General features: G+C 48.4%; 2 protein-coding genes across 4 annotated transcripts in view; one reads left to right on the forward strand and one right to left on the reverse strand.

Moving 5' to 3' along the window:
- Positions 1 to 21,780, forward strand: part of LOC127034846 (uncharacterized) — a 299,262-nt gene that overhangs the window by 77,158 nt on the left and 200,324 nt on the right. The gene's annotated exons all lie outside the window — the stretch shown is intronic.
- The window catches only part of NOS1 (nitric oxide synthase 1), a 156,612-nt gene that overhangs the window by 64,514 nt on the left and 70,318 nt on the right, over positions 1 to 21,780 (reverse strand). For all 3 annotated transcript variants that reach the window (XM_050924126.1, XM_050924127.1, XM_050924125.1), the window contains exon 2: positions 8,078 to 9,325. In XM_050924126.1, coding sequence (XP_050780083.1) covers positions 8,078 to 8,811 — 734 coding nt within the window. In that variant the 5' untranslated portion in view covers positions 8,812 to 9,325. The remainder of the gene's footprint in view (positions 1 to 8,077; positions 9,326 to 21,780) is intronic.

The following is a 21,780-nucleotide window of genomic DNA, read 5'->3' on the forward strand; positions in this document are numbered from 1 at the left end:
TTCACTGTCATTCCTCAGCAGGTAGGCAGCCAGCCTCACCTCCCCCCCAGCACCTCACCCAACACAGCCCTGACAGCCCTCACGCCAGGGGAAAGAGTCACACTCACAGGTGAGCATAGGCAGCAAGTTTGTATAATTTTTGGTGATGCCCAAAATGGTGGTGCCCGCCTCCCTCCCCCCCGCTGTCACCCTGTAAGCCGATATAAAATGAAGCTACAATGCGTTGGCACCACAAGATTACAAGAGTCAATTAAAAGTGTAAACTCAGAAGCAGCACTTGCCTGCTTCAATATACAGTATTATATTTTGTTACACTTGTGAAAAAGTGGGAATGTTCTAAATGTTTTCTCTGAATACTGTGTGGGTGCCTCAGTTTCCCCTGCAAGGTGCCAATTGAAGGTGCTCGGGACAAAGAGATCAGAAGAGATCCAGAAGAGACACAAAGGCTAGAGGAGGGAGTGTCAGTTTGGAGCTGGCTGGGGAAATGGGGAGAGGCCCAGAACTTGGGTCTAGGCTCCCCACCCTCCATGATGGACCTGACTGAGGGGTCCTGTTTTCTGTACCTACAAGCTTTGTTTTAGACTGTGATCCTGTCATCTAATAAACCTTCTGTTTTACTGGCTGGCTGACAGTCACGTCTGACTGCAGAGTTGGGATGCAGGGACCTCTGGTTGCCCCAGGACCTGCCTGGACAGACTTGCTGTGGAAAGCGCACAGTGTGGAAGGGCATGCTGAATGCTCTGAGGTCAGACCCAGGAAGGTGTAAGCGTCTTGCTCTGGAGACAGTATGCTCAGAGAGAGGAGGCTCCCCCAGAGTCCTAACTGGCTTTGTATGGCGTAGTCCCAAAGCATCCCAGCATCCTCTTCCACACCATGCACTTCCCGGAAGTCCAAACAGGCACTGACACTCTCTCCTCTGGCCTTTGTCTCTTTTCCAGGCATTAGGAGGCCACTTGATCTCTTTGTTCTCCAACACCTTCAGTTGGCACCTTGCAGGAGAGCGACCCAGGCCTTCAGTTGCCCGGAGACAGGGTTTCAGCCATTCTCTGTGCAAACGGCATCACACTGGCACTCTAGGGCTCTACAACAATCACACATCCGTATCCCACCATCTAGATCCTTGAGAAATGCATAGGGGAAACTGAGGCACCCACACAGTATTCAGAGAAAACATTAAGAACATTCTCACTTTGTAACACCTGTATACTTTAAAGGGTGTAAAATAATCAAGTATTGTGCTAAACACAATGATACTCCAAACTGACCACCAAATTTAAGTTGCATGTTTTTTCCCCTCAAGTGAGGGCTCTGGGATGGGGCTAGGGATGAGGGGTTCACACTGCAGCAGAGTGCTCAGGGTTGGGGTGCTGGGGGTGCAGGCTCTGGGGTGGGGCAGGGCTCGGGATAAGGAACTTGGGATTCAGACAGGCTGCCCAGGGCTGGGGCCAGAGAGGACTCTCCCCCCTCCTTACTGGCAGAAGCAAGCTCCAGGGAAGGGACCCCCTCCTCTCTCTCCTGCCCCCCACCCGCAGCACACTCACTCTGCACCACAGTCACTGCACATGCTCCTAGTGACTCTCTCAGGTCCAGAAAGCCCACTTGCCTCCCCTATGATGGGTACCAGGGCGGGGGGGGTTGCCATCATGTGTGGCCTCCCCATCCCTGCTGCTGCCACTGAGTGCCGGGGGGGGGGGGGCGAGAGAGCTCCCAAGCATGTGTGTGCCTCCTTCCCCCTCCTCTCTTCCTCTTCCCCTCCCCCAGTGCTCCAAGAGGCTGCCTCCCAATGATCTCTTTAGCCTTAGGCAAAAGCAGCCCAAACAAAGGAGAGAGGCACTGGCTGTTTTCTTTCAGCCAGGGAAGTTTCGAGGTGGGGGCAGAGGAGAAACCCAGCTCCAAATATTGGTGGAGCACAGCCCCCAGCCTTGAATATTCCTGGTGCTTGAGCACCTTGAGCCCATATAAGCTGCCACCCCTGCAGGTGAGTTCCTTCCCCTACCCCTTCCCAGAGACTTCCCAGCAGCCAATCTCCTCCCTCAGACTGTGCTGCATTCGGCTCTCTCCAGGACCCAGCAGCCCTGCTCTTACATTCTCCACTGCTTCCCCTCTGTCTGGGCTCCCTGCAGAGAGGTGCCCCCAGACCTTTCGGTGCCCTAGGCGGCTGCTTATTCTGCCTATGGCTAAGGACGGCCCTGGCCATATGGACCCACGTACAGGATTTTGGCTACCACTGATCAAGTGGGTTTCTCAGCTATAAAGCAGGTCAGTCATTTGAATAGATGGAATTCAAGGCACAAAAACAAACGGAACCGCTCAGGGAAAAAACACGACAGGATCCTGTCAGACTAGTCCTAAGCAGTCTGCCTTTTTAGGGCTGGCAGGTGAAACTTCAACAGATCCATACTCTGTCAGATTCAAAATCGAGACACTTTACGAACATGGGTAACTTATACTGGATTTTAGTTTTAGAGGAAAACCAGAAAAGCCATTCTGACCTCAAAACGTCCTGTTTCAACGCTTCCAGAAAGAAGTGTTTCTATTTTTTGTTTTTAATTTTTTTTAAAAAAGTGTTTATAATATTATGTATGTCATAGTACAAAACCAAAAAGTCAAAATCTGAACATTTTGATTGCCCTCAAATGAATTCTTTTTTCCAGAATTTTCCTTCACGGAGAATTTAAAAAATGTTGGGTTTCATTCGGGTACAGAATGAAGTCAGATTTCCAAATCCTTTGTGAAACAACTTCCATCCTCCACACCAGTCTACGTCTTACTGTGGCATTACTGTTCTTTAGGCCCTTGCTACCTAAAACTGCCATGTTTCTATCTAGCTAAGGAATGGGCCCTAGAGGAAAAAGGAAAAAAAACAACCCAGAGGGTTAAACAATATAAATGTTGGCAACATGAAAGGAAATGGGATGTGACAATTCTCCTCTGGCTGAGGGTCAAAAATAGAACAAGGTTAGCTGGCAATGAATGAATTGTGCTTGATTTCTACGCTGTATCTTGCCGAGACCCTGTTAGATGAGAGTTGCTTCTCATCAGACCTTTCCCCCCACTTCCAGGGTATATTTTTATATTAACTCCATTACAACTGGTTTGCCCTGAACAGCGCACACTCAGCTGTGATTATAGCCCCCCCTGAGGACAGACAGCAAGTCCACAGGGCGAGCATGTATCCAGAAAACCACACTGGATGGATGGCATCTAATATCTGAGGCAATTTCCCAGGTGAATACAGACCAAGGAAGCTTAGGATGCAATTTAGCCACCTCCTGCCAGGTGCAGTCTTGGTGATTTCTTGTATCCCTTATGTAACCCACAAACCTCCTGGGCGTGGTGTTTAGGCCCATCTAGTGGCACCGAGATCACTTAGGGAAACATTAATGAGTCTCCTCTACAGCCTTAGCTAAGGGCCATGCACCTTTTAGCTCATGCACTAGAGGCTCATGTATTTAGCTTCAGAGGTCCCAGGTTCAATCCCGCTTGCTGATGACCAGGGTTGTTTGGTATTACACTTACATAGGATATTGTAGTAGTGGGTCAAAATCCTGAGGTTCTTACTCACTTTTTACTCAGGAAAAACGTTCACTGATTTCAGAGGGAGACTGTCCTGAAAAAGACCCTCACTACTTGATCCATTATTAATAAACTCCATATTTGCACCATTCTTTTTCTTCCAAAGAATCCCCAAAGCTCTGCAAAAGGGAACAGGCTTTATCCTGAAATACCGCCATCTCTGGGCCACGCAGCAGCCTCTTAACAACATGTGCAATGTTACACAATGGCTCAGGAAGAGAACAACACACCCTCAGTTACAAAGGCGGGGGGGGGGAATTAAGTAGGCAGAACACAGTTACACACACTATATTCTAGCCGAGACTAATACCTGGGCTACACTAGTGGGGTGGGGTGGGGGTTCGAACTAAGATACGCAACTAAGCTACGCTATTCGCTATTCGCGTAGCTGAAGTCGAAGTATCTTAGTTCAACTTACCTGACCACCCTCACAGCGGTGAGTCGACTGCCGCGGCGCCCCCGTCGACTTCTCTTACTCCTCCTGCCGAGGTGGACTACGGGTGTCGATTAGCAGATCGATTTATCGTGTCCAGACGAGACGCGATAAATCGATCCCCGATACATCGAACACTACCTGCCGATCCGGCGGGTAATATAGACGTACCCAATGTACCACCAGACCATTAGTGACCCTGAGTAGTCAGCACCTCAGCTTTAGCTCTTATTCAAAAGACGGCCTGTTTAACATCCTTAATGCCATATGGAGACGTATGTTCAGTACTGACCTTGGACGAAAGGGCAAACATCAGCACCTGCAATAATTGGGATTCACCTGGAGATCTCCCATTCCCACTCTGACTAGGCCTAACTGGCCTAGTCTATAAGATCTGAAGAGGTCACAGCCCAAGGTGTCACAGCTGCACCTAACCACTGTCTAATTCTTCTTAGGGTTACTTGTTTTTTAGGCATCTCAATGGTGTCTGCCACTGCAGAATCCATAGTTATCCTGCTGTCCAGTCTCCCTGGGCTTTCTGTGCTTGTCCCAGTGTCTCTCTCCGTATGATCAGGCCTCCCCAATGCACCAGCCCTGTTTCAAACTGAGCAGATAGCACAGGAAATGAGTTGATCATTTTCAGCCCCGGGTAGTGGGGGGTAGGGACTGGGGTGACTTTCCCACGTCTCTCTCGAGGGTGAAAACACCCTTTGATGCACAGAGCTGCTCTCTGCTGGTTTCCCTGCAGAGTTTCTACTCTTCTATGTCCGTCTAAAACCACTAGCATCACCGCGCCCCAGTATTTTACCCACAATGCAGTGAATTATGCCACTGCCCTTGTCATTCTTACAGGGCTTCATGCTCCCTATCAGCCTTATATTAGCCTCTGAGTGAAGCCTGGGCCAGAGTTTCTCTCCAGAGGCCACTTTAAAGCTTCCCCAAGGATACTAGTGTGCTCTTTAAGGTGTAGTTAAACACTAACTTCTTCAAGGCCACTAATTCTTGCTGGTTCTTGGGATAGCTGCTTAGGACAGATTCCACTGAGGAGCTAGGACTGGAGAACCCTCAGCTCCTACTGACTTCAATGAGAGCTGAGGATTCTCAGTGCATTGTTGTAGGTGGGGCTCAGCATTTCACAGGCCCAGGACCCTCAGGAATAAAGTATGAGGCGGCTCTCTCTGCTCTTTGGCCTCTCGTCATAAGCCGGAGCATTGAAGCCATTCACCTTCCCTCACCATGATTCTGCATGAAACCTACTGATTCAGCATTTTAAAAAAACATGCACGTTTTATCGTGGAGTTTATTAGAGTTGGTTGGACTCTTTTTTGCAGAAAATAAGTCAGGTACTTGAGCTAGTGAACCTAGACGGAGAGGAGAACAGAGGCATGAGGCAGCCAAGCTGTAACTCCCAGGAGGCGCCATGGCGGCATTTCCAGGTAGAAATATTGTTTGGTTTCAGGTTAGTGTTTTGTCAAAAAGTTGACATTTACCACAGAAAGCTGCTACCATCAGGACCGCCCAGAGGATTCCGGGGGCCTGGGGCAAAGCGGGGGAGCTGCGGCGCTTGTACTCACCCAGCAGCGGTCCGGGTCTTTGGCGGCATTTTGGTGCCAGGGGGGCCCTTCAGTCACTCCGTGTCTTCGGCAGCACTGAAGGGCCCCCCAGCTGCCAAAATGCCACCAAAGACCCGGAGTGACTGAAGGGCCCCCTGCCACCAAAATGCCGTCGAAGACCAGGACTGCCACTGGGCCAGGGCTCGTGGGGCCCCTGCAGGGACCAGGGCCTGGGGCAAACTGCCCCACTTGCCTCTACCCCTACCCCCCCCGGCAGCCCTGGCTACTGTTCTCAAATGTTTCAAAGCCACAGTTTTCCTTAAACAATTTTTACAGAAAATTTTCAACTTCCTTTAGATACTATTAAAAGGATAGGCTCCTTTCAGCTGTATGGCTTTCCAGTACCTTTTGTCTCTTCCCCCTCCACTGCCCAGCTCCCAACCCTTGCAAACTTTCAACTGACGAAGTGGGTATTCACCCACAAAAGCTCACGCTCCAATACGTCTGTTAGTCTATAAGGTGCCAAAGGACTCTTCGCTGCTCAAACTTAGAGTAATTCACCAGCCAACTCTCATGTAAGTGCTGGATTCACCCAGGCTTTTTGCCTTCCTAGCATAGCAAGCCAGTCAAAGGGTTTATTCTCAGGGGCTGTCTCCTCTATAATCAGCCTTCCCTACCTCTTCAGCAATATCACAGCGAGTCTTTGTGACATCACAGTACATTCCACAGAAGTTGCTGCGATGTCACCGTGGCGAACAAAGGAGGGACGGACATAGACAGACTGATGGCCAGCAGGTCTCATAGGCATATAGAGGTCAAGATTCCTGGGTTCCACTGCTGCTGATTCTGCCACTGACTTTCTCTGTGATGCTGGTGACTCCCTTAGGTCAACAGGTTTCCAAAAGCAACCACTGGTTTTGCATCTCTCTATTTTTGAGTGTGCAACCTGAGACACCCACAACTTCCTTTTCAGGGGTGTGGAGCCCTTGCACATCCCACTAACTACAGCTGGAATTTAGGATGCTCAGGACTTCTGAAAATCGGGCCTGCCAGCATTTCAAGCTATGTCCCCAAACACGGAGATTGCCAAAATCAGTGACCCACTTCTGAAAACATTGGCCTTCACTGCTCTGTGCCTCAGTTTCCCCAACCATAAATTAACACCCATCATCTCACAACGGGGCTGGCAGACTCACAGTATATTCAAACGGCAAAAAACACCCAGTGGCAGTGAGTATCAGAGCACAGGTCAACTGATCAGGCTTATGCTACCAGGCTAAAAATAGCAGTGTAGACATTTGGCAGTGTAGCATTTGTAGGCATCAGGGCTCTGACTTTCCCTCTCGTGACTAGGTTTCAGAGCCCAGGCTCCAGCCTGAGCAGGAATTTCTACACAGCTATTTTTAGCCCCAGAGCGCAAGCCCCTTGAGTTAGAGTCAGTTGACCCAGGCTCTGAGACTCACTGCTTTGGGGCTGTTTTTGCTATGCAGATGTACCCAAGATGTTTGTAAAATGCTTTGAGATTCTTGGGGAAAGAGACTAGGAAACGGCAATGCATCACTGCTAATAAATGGCCAGGAGGAGCAAGCTAATTGGGAAGGAGCCTGCTCCTGTGAGTGCACAAACACCAGAACAATTAACAACAATTAAAAACACAGGGGGGGAATTACGCAGGTCCTCAATTACATTCTAGCGAAATGTCGTTTTTCAAGCTCTCGAGGGCACTTTAAAGACTCTCGGCTTATAGCATTTCTCCTGCTTGTGTAAAAATAGAGAAGCAGAGCTGCACATCTAGGATCCAAACCTGTTCTCACTGAAATCTGTGGATGAACTCCCACTGCTTTCCTTGGGAGCAGGATTGGATGCCTAACTGCTGGGGCTGGGTGGCAGAACAGGCCTAGAGCATTTTGAAATATGGTGGCTGTTAGAAGCATCATTTACAGCGAGCTGAGCTTCTCTTCTGGAAGGTTTGGGTTGTAATAATACAAGATTTAGCTCTTATATGACATCTTTTATGAACAAAATTCAAAGCGCTGTATTAGGAGAGCCAATATCGTTGACTTCTTTTTACAGATGGGGAAACCGAGGCACCGAACTCTGCTTAAGGTCATGCAGCATGTCAGTGGCAGAACCAGGAAAAGAAGCCATGTGTGCCATATAACTGTCCAGTGCCCAATCTGGTAGACCACACTGCTAGCTCTGGTGTCCGTGAAATTTTATTTTCCTGTCCCTTTGTCCTCTTCCAGTCTCCTTGTTCTCCCCTTTCTGTTCTCCCATGCTTCCTACCCGCTTCTTGTTTTCTCCCCCATGCATCTGTCCTCCTCTTACCTCCATTTCCCCCTCTCACATTTTCTTTCTTTTCCCTTTCTAGCTGTCATTCTCTCTCCTGACCATCATGCCTTAGTGGGCAATAGGTCTGTGACCTGGAGAAGGCTCTAACCTGACCCCACCAAACCCATCTGACTTGTGTCGCCATAACCGATACCAAGGGTAAAAAATGTTTGTAGGTACATACCAGTCCACCTGGACTTCTATATCTCTTGTCTCCACCTTGGTTGGCGCATCTCCATTGAGTTCCTTAGTGCCGCTCTTTAGGAGTTTCAGGACTGGCTCTATTTCTTTTAGCAACTCATTGTTTTCGACCCCACCGTTCAGGCAAGGATTGGCATTGGCATTGTCCCTTCCCTTCAAAGAGTCCTCACCTTTGGTGCTGGTAACCACACCATTGACGTGCACAAGGGACTCTGCTTCCTGTCCATTCTCTCTAGCCCATGCTGAACTACCCAAGCCCATGGTAGGGTCTACTCCCTGCTGCAGATCTCTGCCGTGGATGCTTGGATTGGACAAGTCGACTGCTTTGGCAGTTGGGCACAAAGGTCTGGTTACTCTAACAGTCTTTGGCATCCCATCACCGGCAAAGGTGGTCTCCAGATGAGTGGTGAAGCCCTCGGGACCTCTCAGGATCAGAACCACATAGGTCTCTGAGGCGATGCTCCTCAGGATCTCCAGGGCACTCTCATAGTTCATGTCCACCAGGGGCCGGCCATTGACTGCCAGGATAATGTCCCCAGCCTGGATGAGCCCGCTTTGCTCAGCTGCCCCTCCTCGGATCAGGTCGGAGATGATTACCGGGGGCTTGTTAACACGTTCCTTCACCAGGAACCCGAGACCCCCAACCTTGCGCTTGAAGAGTCTCACCGAAATGACATTGGGCTGTATCTGCTGCACACTGAACAAATTCTCTTCCATTGTAGCCCTTGGTCTTCTAGCCTGCAGCCCAAGCCCTCTAGACCCACTGAGCACAGACTAGCCCACCGTTGAGCAGAGAAATTAGCAGCTGAGAAGAGAGCACAGCTTATCTCTGCTTGCAAGGAGGAACTTGCTGGCTCTGGAATGACTTGCCTTGTTGCAAAATCTGCAGAGCATCAGTGGTTGCACATCAGTTCCAGCTCTTTGCCAGCATAATTTCAGTCATTCATTCCTCCCTCCTCTCTCTCTCTCTTTTGTAAGGTAATGACGACAGCAGCCCAGGTAACCTTCACTGGGACAGCAAGAGCATGTCACCAACAGAAGGCTGGGCTGGCAGGAGCAGGCACAGAACTAAGCATCTCTCTGCTGAAGAGGGTCACAGGGACAAAAGATTAGAGAGGAGACACGACAGGCCTCGAACCATCCCTTGATCTTGTGCTTGGAAACTGGCTCACTTCATAGACATCTCCACAGACTAGTTTTTAGGCTCTGAATGAATCATGAGCTTCTCTGTCTGTAAAGGGAGATTTGAAAAAAAAAAAAAAAAAAAAGAGACAGAGAGAAAGACATGAGCATAGACAGAGCTAAGTACGGGCCCCATAGAGATCTGAATGGCTTAGACACCCCGATACAACACATTCAGCACAGGTATCCTCTCTGGAGCTGTGTTTCAAAACCTGGCTGTACCCTGAAATCATCCCAAGCTATATTTCGTCTGTCCCTCTGCAAACTCTCCCACTGTCTAGTTCTTCCACCTTAACTAGAGCAGATGCGGAATAAAGTCCCGGGAAGGAAAATTTGGGGCCAATTATTTGATTGGTGTAAATGAGCATAATTCCACTGAACTCTATGGAGCCACATTGATTTACACCAGCAAAGGCTCTGGCCGCTGTTCTTCAAAGCATCTTCACGAGCCAAAGTCTGCCTGGCAGAGATGACCGAGGGCAGGTCGACATGTAAAATGCTGCAGCTTCTCTCATTTGTGTAGTGGATTAACTACATTAATCCACCTCCGTGAGAGGCAGTGGTTATGTTAGCAGGAGAAGCCCTGTGCTGTCTATGCTGGGGGTTAGGTTGGTATAATTGTGATGCTCAGGGGTGTGGATTTATCCCTTAGTTATATCAGTGTAAGTGTGTAGTGCAGACCTGGCCCCAGGAGCAACCCAATTACAGGTTTTTTATTCAAACAAACAAGAAAAAATGTAAGGGAAACCTCAACATTAGCAAAATGTCAATTTCTTATTTGGGTTTTTATAAACTTGTTTGCATCTTATTAAATATATCTTCATAACAACATCATAGCAAAAATGTTAAAAAAAGCTAACCAAACAATTTCAACAGGCTTCCACCTTTGTCTCCCAAACACAACCAAGCATCATCAAAGTTTAATACCCTCAAAATATTTGCATAAACATGTATTTAAAATTCATGTTGGTTTCATTTTTATTCTCTTTTAAGTTATGTTCAAGGAAAGTAGTGGTTAACGTTTGTGCCTCTAAACAGTTAACAAAAGTGAAATTGGTATCACAAACAAATTAACTCTAAAAAGAGTGGGTAAAAATTCTAACATTACCTCTTTTGCTAAAACAAAGCTCAGCAGGGGAAAGCAATACACCTCCTCATAAAAAAATGTCAGCATCAATTTGAGCAGTTAAACACTATATTTAGAACATAAAAGATCCGTAATGCACCTCAAGTGAAAAATGAATGTCCATACAACAATTGCAAAAGTATAGCTTGTGTTATAAAAAGCTTGGTCCCTATTGCATTGTAAACACACTACGTTAATAAGTGTATTAAATTTGGGTTACTAAAACCAAGAAAAATGTAAAACAAACACAGAACTTTATGATGTTAACTCACTTAAGCTGTTTAGGGTTGCATCCCACAGACCAACCCCCCTCCCAAAAAATATCACACCCCAAAGACATCAGAAGATATCAATACACAGTAAAGAAACCCCCACGCATCAAGAAAAGCAAAGCAAAGTATAAATAAAAAACTGGTCAACTACACCTCAGTCTACCATATATGAACAAATAAGTTGGCAATCAGTTAGAAACCACTAGCTGAACCAGGTTAACTGTCATTTAATTTAAATTTGGCTACTGTGTAAAAGCAATTGTATTATTGCTGTACAACATTTACAATGTGCATAACATTGCTAAACTGTTTAACCAATACACAAGTAAAAAAAACAGTCAATAAATAAATGGCAGCAAACAATATGAAGGCAAAAAAATAAATAAAACCAAAATTGGTTAAAAAAAATTACGTTCCACAGTAACTTCAAATTGGGTAAAAAAATTCCCTGGTAGTACCAGTCACACTTTGGGGTCAGTAACAACATATCCTAAGTAAGGCACCTGTTATTCAAAACAATCTTGTTCAGCGTCTGGGTACCAATACTAAACCCTGGCACACAATGTTTAACAAATCGGTTACTGTCCATTCACTAGGTTATCTAAAAAACAGCATCCATAAAAAACAAGTGAATCTACGTCAACTACTGGTGTATCACGAAGCCATGCAAGCAATGGAACAGAGAACGTAGACGTTCTTGTTTCCTGCTCAGTAAAGCTTACTAAAGGGTAACAGCTAGCAGGTAGGGTCAGGGCCAGCGCAACCCTTTAGGTGACCTAGGAGGTTGCCTAGGGCGCTCACATTTGGAGGGTGGTGACCGCGGCGGCAGGACCTTCCGCTGCCTCTGTCAGGGGTGGCATTTCGGGGGCGAGACCTTCCGCCGCCTCTGTCGGGGGCAGCATTTAGGGGATGGGACCTTCCGCCGCCTAGGGTGGCAAAAAAGCTGGCAGCGCTCCTGGGAAGGGTAACCTATAACATGAATGGACAGTACTGTGTAGCAACCAATTACGCAATTGTATATGGAAAGGCCTCATTTGTAATGCCAATACTTCACATTTCTTTTACTTCTCATATTCATAGCACTGTAAAACACACAGTTATAATACCTATCCCAGTATTTCAAAGCACTCATCTTACTACCAATAATAATAAGAGAGGTGGTAACTGTAAATGCCCTAATAGGAGTGTGTAGCTATCTGGGCCAAACCACAATACCATAGCAACTATAAAACTACATTCCTCAGTCAAAGTCCTGGACCAAACATTCCCAGGTCCCCCACAAAAAACAACACATAATTTGAAAATAAAATCTGTCCATCAGTCGTGCAAACAAATGTGCAAACCAAAGAACAGATGGGGCATGAATGTGTAAATGGTAAAGTAAGATGACCACGTACCAGTGTTTAGCCCACTGGGTCATCTTCAGTCCATGCATTCTGCTTTTCCAGGATGATGGGTGAACGTCCACCCCATAAAAAGACAAAAAGTGAGGGAATGTAGTAGGAAGAGAGCATGAGACATAAGCCCTTGTAGCAAAGGCCTGGTATGAGGCCTGAGGCCTAGGCTAAAGTAGTGGTCAAAGCTTTGCTAATATAAAGCAAAGTCAGGTTGTGAGTAGAGGCAGGCCCTGCTCACAGAATCTGGCAAGAATGGGGCTAATATTGCAAAAAATCACATTCCTAAGAGGTGTTAGTAGGGTTGCCAACTGTGGCTGGATGAATTCCTGTAGGGTTCATCAAATGACATAATCTTTTATGAAAGATTAATCTTGAACTCCTGGAGACTCCAGGACAATCCTGGAGGCTTGGCAACCCTTGGTGCTAGGCACAGAGCACTCATGCAGATATATTCCGGAAGGGTGGTAGCAGAACACCTCGATACCAGCACATTCCCCACAGATAACAGGAACATGCTGACCCATCCTAGAGATAAGGTCAGGATGACAGTGTAATAAATACAAATGTACAAGGTGATGGGTGGTAACTGACTATGTCAGAGGGGCAGTACATAACTCATTTGTACTAATGTATAAAATAAAGCCTCGAAGGGGGTATCTTTGTCTGGCCGAGGGAACAGCGGAAAGTCCCACCACTGCCTGAGCTGGTCCACTGCCACAAGCACACATGTGTCAGTGTACCTGTAACCATTGTGCCAGGGCATTAGCACCGTGCTTCGTCGGCAACAAACCTAACCAAGTTCCTTCGCTAAAAACGAAGTCGGTGTATTTATTGGGCAGTTCAGTTGGAGCCTGGTGTACAGGCTGTCTGACCAAAGGCAGTACGGCACGCAGAGAGAACACGCACCTGCAGCCAAACATCTAATCCCCGCTCCTTTCCATCCGAACACCAAGCCTGCACCGGGGGACAAGGAGAAAGAGTGAAAAATCATATAACAACCTTAACGGGGGAGAGAGTTACAGCAGTGGTTCTCAACCAGTGGTACACATACCCCGGGGTGCACAGAGGTCTTCCAGGGGGCACATCAACTCATCTAGATATTTGCCTAGTTTTACAACAGGCTACAGAAAAAGCACCAGCAAAGTCAGTACAAACTAACATTTCATTCAGTGACTTGTTTATACTGCTTTCTATACTATGCGCTGAAATGTAAGTACAATATTTGTATTGCAATTGATTTATTTTATAATTATATGGTCAAAATTTAAAAGTCAGCAATTTTTCAGTAAGAGTGTGCTTTGATACTTTTGTATTTTTATGTCTGATTTTGTAAGCTAGTCGTTTTGAAGTGAGGTGAAACTTGGCGGTGTGCAAGGCCAATCAGACTCCTGAAAGGGGTACAGTAGTCTGTAAAGGTTGAGAGCCCCTGAATTAAGGGACAGGTTTCCACATTAACATATTCACCCTGAATAGCACCTTACTTCTTGGCTAGTCCCACTGCAGGCAATGGGACTATCTGTGGCACAAGGGTATCATCACCTGGTCCCAATTCATCTCCTCCTTCACTTTACTACAAATCAAAAGTGTTCCTGCATGAGATGCCAACTTGAAGAGGCAGTCCAAGAATCCCCCCCAACTCCCATCCCCTGAAATTCAATTCTCAGGGAACGATTCCAAAACAAACTACTTCACCTAATGGAAAATCACCCAGGGTGGAGATGCAGTAAGTTTCTCAATCTCAGCTCCCGACAAACCCAAAGCCGGTGGGTAACATTTTCAAAAACGCCTAAGTGACTTAGGCTCCTGTGTGCCTTTGATTTTCAGGCTGTGTCTACACCGTAACTGGCGGTGTAATTCCCAGCTCGGGTAGACCTACAAGTCGTAGCTCTGCTCAAGCTAGCCCACTAAAAATAGCAGGATGGTCAGTGGCTCAGGCATGGGCTAACCACTCAAGCACAACCCCACCTGAGATCCTGGCTGGAGCTGCTGCCCATGCCATGGCCACGCTGCTATTTTGACCATGCTAGCTCAAGCAGAGACAGCCTGTGTTAGTCTGCTCACGCTGGGGACTACACCCAGTCGAACTGCAGTGTAGACATACCCTCAGTGAGACTTGGGCTTTGTCTACACCAGGAGTCGGCAACCCTCGGCAAGCGGCCCATCGGGGTAATCCACTGGGGGCCGTGAGACATTTTGTTTACTTTGACTGCCCACAGGCATGGCCCCCGCAGCTCCCAGTGGCCGCAGTTCACCGCTCCCAGCCAATGGGAGCTGCAGGAAGCAGTGGTCAGCACATCCCTGCGGCCCGCACCGCTTCCTACAGCTCCCGTTGGCTGGGAACAGAACCGCAGCCACTGGGAGCTGCGGGGGCCATGCCTGCAGACAGTCTGCGTAAACAAAATGTCTCGCGGCCCCCAGCCGATTACCCTGATGGGCCGCGTGCCGAGAGTTGCTGACCCCTGGTCTACACGGTGCAGCAATACACACTGGAGGGGTGTGTCATAAACAGATAGTTAAGGGTTAATGTCTCTTTTCCCTGTAAAGGGTTAAAAAACAGGGAACCAAACGCCTGACCAGGGGACCAATCAGGAGACAAGATACTTTCAAATCTCGGTGGAGGGAAGCCTTTCTTTGTGTTTTTTGGGTTTGGCTTTGTTCTCTCTGGGCTCTGAGAGTGACCACAAGTACCTACAGGCTCTCTAATCTTTTGTTCAAATTTAGTAAGTACAAAGGTAGAAAGGCGGTTTAGTCTTTTTAATTGTTTTTCTTTATTTGCAAATGTGTATCTGGCTGGTAGAGGTCTAATGTGTATTTGGCTGGAAGTATTTTAAATTGTATCTCTGCTGGAGGAGGCTTTTTCTCCAGTTTCTATAAGCTGAAAGACCCTGTAATATTCCATCTTGAATTTACAGTGGTTTTCTTTATTCTTTTTTCTTTTATTAAAAGTTTTGCTTTTAAGACCTGTCTGATTTTTCCCCTTGTTGAGGCTCAAGGGAATTGAGTCTGTACTTAACAGGGAAGGAGAAGGGAGAGGGACAGAAAGGGGGGGGAACCCACCTGATTTCTCTGTGTTGTGCTTCAAGAAGTTTGAATCACTGTGATCTCCTAGTGTACCCAGGGCGGGAAAGATCTGGGAGGAAGAAAGGAGAAGGGGAAATCCCTTTGTTTTAGATTCACGGAGCGTGAATCTGTCTATCTCTCCAGGAGATCTAATTTCTCTGAGTTGTGATTCAAGGAGTTTGAATCACAGTAATCTTCCAGGGTAACCCAGGGAGGGGAAGGCTGGGAAAGGCAACGGTGAGGAAAGGGGTTTACTTTCCTTGTGTTAAGATCCAGGGGGTCTGGGTCTTGGGGGTCCCCAGGGAAGGTTTTGGGGGGACCAAAGAGTATCAGGCACTGGAATTCCTGATTGGTGGCAGCTTATCAGATCTCAGCAGGTAATTAAGCTTAGAGGAATTCATGCTGGTACCCCAACTTTTGGACTCTAAGGTTCAGATTGGGGAAAGATACTATGACAGGGTGTGAATTCGAAAGCGCACCAATGTGCTGCACACTAACTGGCCCTTCTAGGCCCTGTTGGCATGCACTAAAAGTTCCTATTGCGTATTAACACAATACTGCTAAAGCAACACTAGAGTCTGCGTGGACCCTTTATTGTGCAAGATGTTGGTAAGCTGCAGAATTCACACCTCTCTAGTGTGCATTGCTGCATCGTGTTGACTAGCCCTTAGCACCTACAGCCTAAGCTAGATTTAAAAATAGGACTTAGCCTCCTAAGTCACCTAAATGCTTTTGAAAATTATCCTCTCTGTTCCCAAGTCCTGACATAGTTTCTTTTAGTTGCAACTGGAATCTGAATATTAAAGAGCTCCTTCAAGGCAGGACCGGTTGCTTCACATGTGGCCTACTGTTTGTGCTTGGAATAGAAGGATTTGCATGCCAAAGTAAACGGTCTCAGATCCCCCAAACCATGCACATTCTGGATTTTAACTCCCGAAAGCCAGTTCTCACTCAGCTGCTCTAGTGCACAAAGGAAAGAGCAGGCAGCTTGCCAAACAGCAGCCGGTTGGCTGGATTCAAGTAATTCTCATGCATTCCAGAGAAAAACAATCATAGTAACAGTTGGAATAAACTTCACTCCGTACGCAGGGGAAGTGTCCCCTCCCTCCAGCGGGCCAGGGGGACCTTGCTGCAGCAATACGAGCAGGACCTCAGGGGCCACATCCTGGCCTAGAGGAAACCTGCCAGCATGGGAGCAGCATCCCAGCAAGGCAGGAGGGAGCCGAGTCCCCGCCAGACCGCAAGGCGAAGAACAGGAGCTCCCAGGAGCAGAGTCCTGGCTTGCATGTGCAGCAGGCGCTCAGCATTAGCTCATTCTCTCCAACACTGATACAAAGTGAGCTCTTTGGAAGGCAGAGTGATTTGCAATTCAGCCCAAACAAATAAGAGGGCAAAAGGATAAAGAATAATCCACTCGAGTATTGAGGGTCCACTTTCTGGAGCCCATCCTACGCTGAGAGATTTAACCCCCCTGGCTCTGCGGTGCAGCTCCGTCGCACGCTGCAGCGATATGTGCAAAGGGTTAACATTGCTCACACTCCACCACCAGCATGAAGGACAGGGTTGGAGCCGTTTCTCTGATGGAGTGACCCTGACTCGGGAGACAGCAATACGCCCTCCCTGCCAGGGCCAGCTTACTCAGGGGCTCAGCAAAATACTGGCATAGAACATTATTTTGCATTTAAAATGAGCCAAATTGCATCGAACGGCAGGTGTCTGTGTAAGTTAATTCCCAGGGGAGGAGACCCCCATGATCTTTGCCTTCCCACCCTGATTTCCAACACCACACTGCTTGTTACTCTTGGGCTGGGCTGTTCAAAGGTGCCAAAGGGAGTTAGGCACCCCAAACCTGTTGACATCCAATCAGAGCTGGGCACCTAACTCTCTAGTCTCCTTTGAATCTCGTAGGCCCCACAGTCCCAGGATACATTTCAGGGACGATGTACAAATGGTCCCAGCAAAGCGCCTGTAGGGGAAGTCTGTTTGCCCAGTGGCACTGCCTCCTTCCTTGCTTTCAGAGGGGAAAGAAATCAAGAGGTTCCTCACTCCTTTCTGCAGCACCCCCACCCCAGGGCTTGCGATTACACCATGACGGGGCGAGCACACACCTAAGGGCCCAGACCGATAGATCCCAGCCCAAGAGGGGGAATATTTCTGAGGGAGGCACCAGCAGCTCTTCCCCCGCAGCATGAAGCAGGCTCGGCTCCTGGCACTCCATCTCCATGCACAGAACTGCAGAACCACAAGAGAGACTAACCAGCACTCTAGGACACAGGCGGGTTACGCTGCCGAGCAGCTGGAGTGAGGAATCGTCCAGGGCAAAATCATTTTCATTTCACTTGGGGGCCTTGGCTGCCTTTCCTTTGAGTGTGAAAGGAGAAAAACCAACTTGCGCTGCACACTCTGGGCCGAACTCCAAGCTGCCTCACCCCCTCTGGGACCTCGGGGGAGTGCCTGGAGTCAAGGTAAGGCTTGACCCATCCTAGGGCAGATCTTCACCCACTCCAGCTGGAGACCAGCTCCTGAGCCGCGCAGCCTGAGGATGTTGTGTGAGCACAGCCCTTCCCTGGGACCAAATGAAGCCACACATGCAATGAGTGGAGGGGTGGGGAGGTCTCAGAACATGTCTTCCATAAACGCCTCATCTTTGGTGGTGGGGATGGCAGTTCGGGACAAGCCATTCAAATGCAGCATAACCTGCCTATTGTGGGGTCAGGTCATTCAAGTCACTAGGGGCACGTCTACGCTGCAGTTAAACGCTGGCAGCTGGCCCAGCTCAGCTGACTTGGGCTCTCAGGGCTCAGGCTGTGGGGCTCCAGTGTAGACACTTGGGCTCTGGCTGGAGCTGGCTTCTGGGACCTTCCCCCCTTGTGGGGTACTTGAGACACACCGTGCCCTCAGGTTATTCTAACCATTTTGGTGTCTGAGGCTGGCACTTGCCCTGTACTTCGGGACCAGGTGACGCGGACCTGGCCCTGACAGCTGTGGGGTCAACTGCTGCATTTGAGACATAGGTTTTTATCCTCCAATATCCCCCATGGTTCTCTCTGCAGCATCCCCTGCACCTGTGTAGCAGAGATGGGACGCTAGACAGACTAACGCCACCTCCCCTCCACTGTGCCCATCACACACCACTAGGACAGAAGATACCATCGTAGCTATCCAAAGGAGCAGTGATACAGCAGGGTTTGTGGCTGGCACCATATGGTTCTCAACTTCTCCCTCCCTGTTGGTCCATCTGTCTCTCTCCCCCGCTCCCAACCCAGAGCCCAATTTCACTTCCACTATTCTAAGTCCTGATCAGAACCAGGGCAGCGCACCCAGCACTAGGTAGCTTCCCTTCCCGTCCCAGGATCCTTTTCCTCCCCGTACTCCACTGTGAACAAGTGCTCAGTTCATGAACATGCATCAAGGAGACCTAGCCAGGGAAAGGCAGGAGGGGAATGAGGCCGGGTTTGGAGAGTCTCCCAGCTCTTCCGCTCAGCAACCATTTAAGCAAAGATGAAGAGAGAAAGTCTTTTGCTTTCGAGCCTCCTACACACTGGCTGTGCCCAGAGTGCGACAAAAAGCAGGCTGAGAAAGGAAGGGAGAGAGGGGTCTCATAGCAATCTCAGGTCAATAGTCTCTGCCTCTCCCTCGCAGCCTTTTGTATCCAGAGTGTCTCATCACCCCTCACTCTGCCACAGGAGGGAGGCCACCTGCTATTGCTAGCGACAGGAGGGCAGCAGCTGCCTAGAGAGTTGCTGCCAATGGGATGAGGGGCTGGAACTAGGGGGGCTGCTGCACCCCTGGCTGGAAGTGGTTTCCATCATGTGCAGGGTTTACAGTTTGGTTCAATGGCTCTCAGCCCTCCCACTACACACATTGTTCTCTGCAATGGGGGCTTGTTTGAGAGGGTCCAGCTCATTGCAAGTGGGAGAGAGGGGAGACCCTGCTCCCTGGGTAGCCAAACATGGGCACATCCCTTACTGCATCTGCCCCCCAGCTGGGGTGAATCGAGATGGGGGAGGGGATCGCACCTGCATTACAACAGGGCCACGAAAGCTGAGCAAGATCGGCGGTGGTGGTAGAGGGGGAATTCCCCACAGACCCTTTCTGAAGCTCAGACCTTCTGTAAGCCTCGTGCCTGACAGGCCCTTCTGCCAGGGCGATGCTGCCCTAAACCGGCTGCTTCTGTATGAAGCAACCAGCTCTGCTCTCGAGTTGCCTCTCTGACAGGTCTGTCCAGGGGTTGTGCCTGAGGTTACTTCTGCCTGGGCTGTCTTGCGGGGCCGCCCATGGTCCTTCTCCCCTGCCCCCAAGCTCACAGGAGAGGAGAGGAGTACGAGACAGGCTAGCTTAGTAATACAGGGCTGTAAACAAGACTCTACAATCAGCGTGCATGCCGCACGAGCAATGTAATTGTCGAGGTGGATAACCGCTAGTTTACACAGCAACAGCATCTAGCTTGTCAGCTCCTTGGGTGTGTGTGTGTGTGGGGTGGTGTCTTTTTGTTCTGCGGTCACACGGTGCCTAGAACAATGGGGTCCTGGTCTGAAACCAGTCCCTAGGCACAACTGGGATACCAACGAGTTAGCACTTTGGGAGCAATCCCCAGACATTTACTGACTTAATCCTTGAACATGAGGCAGGCAGTATGTCTATTATCCCCATGTGGCAGGTGGGGGAAGCAGACACGGAAGAGGCCAGATCCTGATCTCACACTCGTGTAAATCAGCAATAACTCCAACTGACGTCACTGGGGGCCATAGGGACTCAACATATCTGAATACCAGGCCCAAGGAGTTTTACGTCGGGCATCCACAGTCTGTGACAGCCAAAGTGACTTGGCCAAGGTCATAGAAAGAGCAACGGTAAGGATACAGGAGCCCACAACTCCCAAGGCCTCTGCCCAAACCACTATATTTTACCTTTGAGGTCTGAAGATCCACCTCCACAGATCTTTTGAGACCATGCAGACCAAATGTTCAGAGGATCCCAGCACTTATCTAGGTACATAAATGCAGTGGCCACTGCCACAGTTCATGGTAACTGTACCTATACCACTCTGTGGTCCCCTGAGGGCACCCACTCTTAGGTGCCCGGCTCCCAGCAGTCCTCTCTGGGGCACAGACCCACGTTTTTTTCCATGCTGACCAGCGTTTTTCCAGGCTGTGCAGTTCCCTGCCTACCTTGTGATATCCCCAACAAGCCAGACTGCATAATCAGGCCAGCACCTGCATTTTGCTTATGCTTCAAAAGCTATGAACGTAACTGCCCACGGTGATGAGTTATCACACAGCTCTTTCTAAGCAAGCACATTTATTCTTAAGGTGAAAGCATTAAAGAGAGAACATTAAAAGCCATAAAAGAACCTACATACATACCAAAAAGCTTACCAGGCCACCCCTTTCCCCAACACCAGCAAGTGATCTGGTAGGAATCAGTTCTTCAAACACCACCATGAAAGAATATACCCCTGTGTTTGCACCCTACTAATATATACCCCTGTGTTAATAATGTTAACTATAACAGCATTTAAAAGAGAACTGGATAAAATCATGGAGGTTAAGTCCATTAATTGTTATCAGCTAGGATGGGTAAGGGATGGTGTCCCTAGCTTCTGTTTGTCAGAGGGTGGAGATGGATGACAGGAGAGAGATCACTTGATCATTATCTGTTAGGTTCACTCCCTCTGGAGCACCTGGCATTGGCCACTGTTGGTAGACAGGATACTGGGCTGGATGGACCTTTGGTCTGACCCAGTACAGCCGTTCGTATGTTTGTACAAGGTGTGCCTTGTGAGATATCATTTAAAAACTCAATTTGCTGATCAATAATATCATGGCAAAATGCAGCTAGCAGCGTTACAGGTGACTCTATACACATAAGCTAAAATCATGACTAAAAATGTTTTCCAAGGAAGGATGAGGAGTGGCCAAACCAGTTCCTCAGAGACAAAGGGCAAGCTGAGACCTCAGCCACATTCCCAGAAGTGCTGCACTCCCACAGAGCAATGGCAGCAGCTGGATGCGAAGCACGTCTGGAAATGAAGCCCCTGCATTCAGGTGCCTACACTGAGCCACTAAGTACTGAGTTCCAGCAAAAATCAGACCCATAGTCCTTAATGCCGCCAATCTGATTTGTTTGCCCAGGAAATTGTGCTCTGGGCAAAGAGGTGTCAATGTTGCTTCCCCACCCATCACTGAAAGCTGTTTAAGAAACATATTTTGACACTGCACCCACTCACAAAAATCTTCCTATCCTGCAAATAAATGTCGAGCCTCTCACTTCTCCTGAACTCCTAATTTTCAGTTGTTTCCTACAGAATTATAAAGTACAGCGAGAAATCAAACAGAATTTCTCCTCACCTGCTAGAAATTCATGTGCAAAGCCTAGACAGGCCCTGGGTTTTGCTATCTTAACATCCTGCAGCTCTGACAGGTCCTCATGCAGTCAGAACGAATTACCCGTATGTCAGACTTCTCCTTGCTTTTCCCCTTATGCAACTTTCCCAATCTCTATACAGAAACCTTAGGCTGGATTCTGATCTCACTCATGCTGGTTTTACACAGATGCAACTCTGTCCAATTCAGTGGAGTGTCTCCTGGCTGTAAACAAATATCAGAATCAACCCCATCTGTCTCTCTGAGTCTTCTCCAGCCTAGTC

The sequence above is a fragment of the Gopherus flavomarginatus genome, chromosome 15 (assembly GCF_025201925.1).
Source record: "Gopherus flavomarginatus isolate rGopFla2 chromosome 15, rGopFla2.mat.asm, whole genome shotgun sequence".
NCBI lineage: Eukaryota > Metazoa > Chordata > Testudines > Testudinidae > Gopherus > Gopherus flavomarginatus.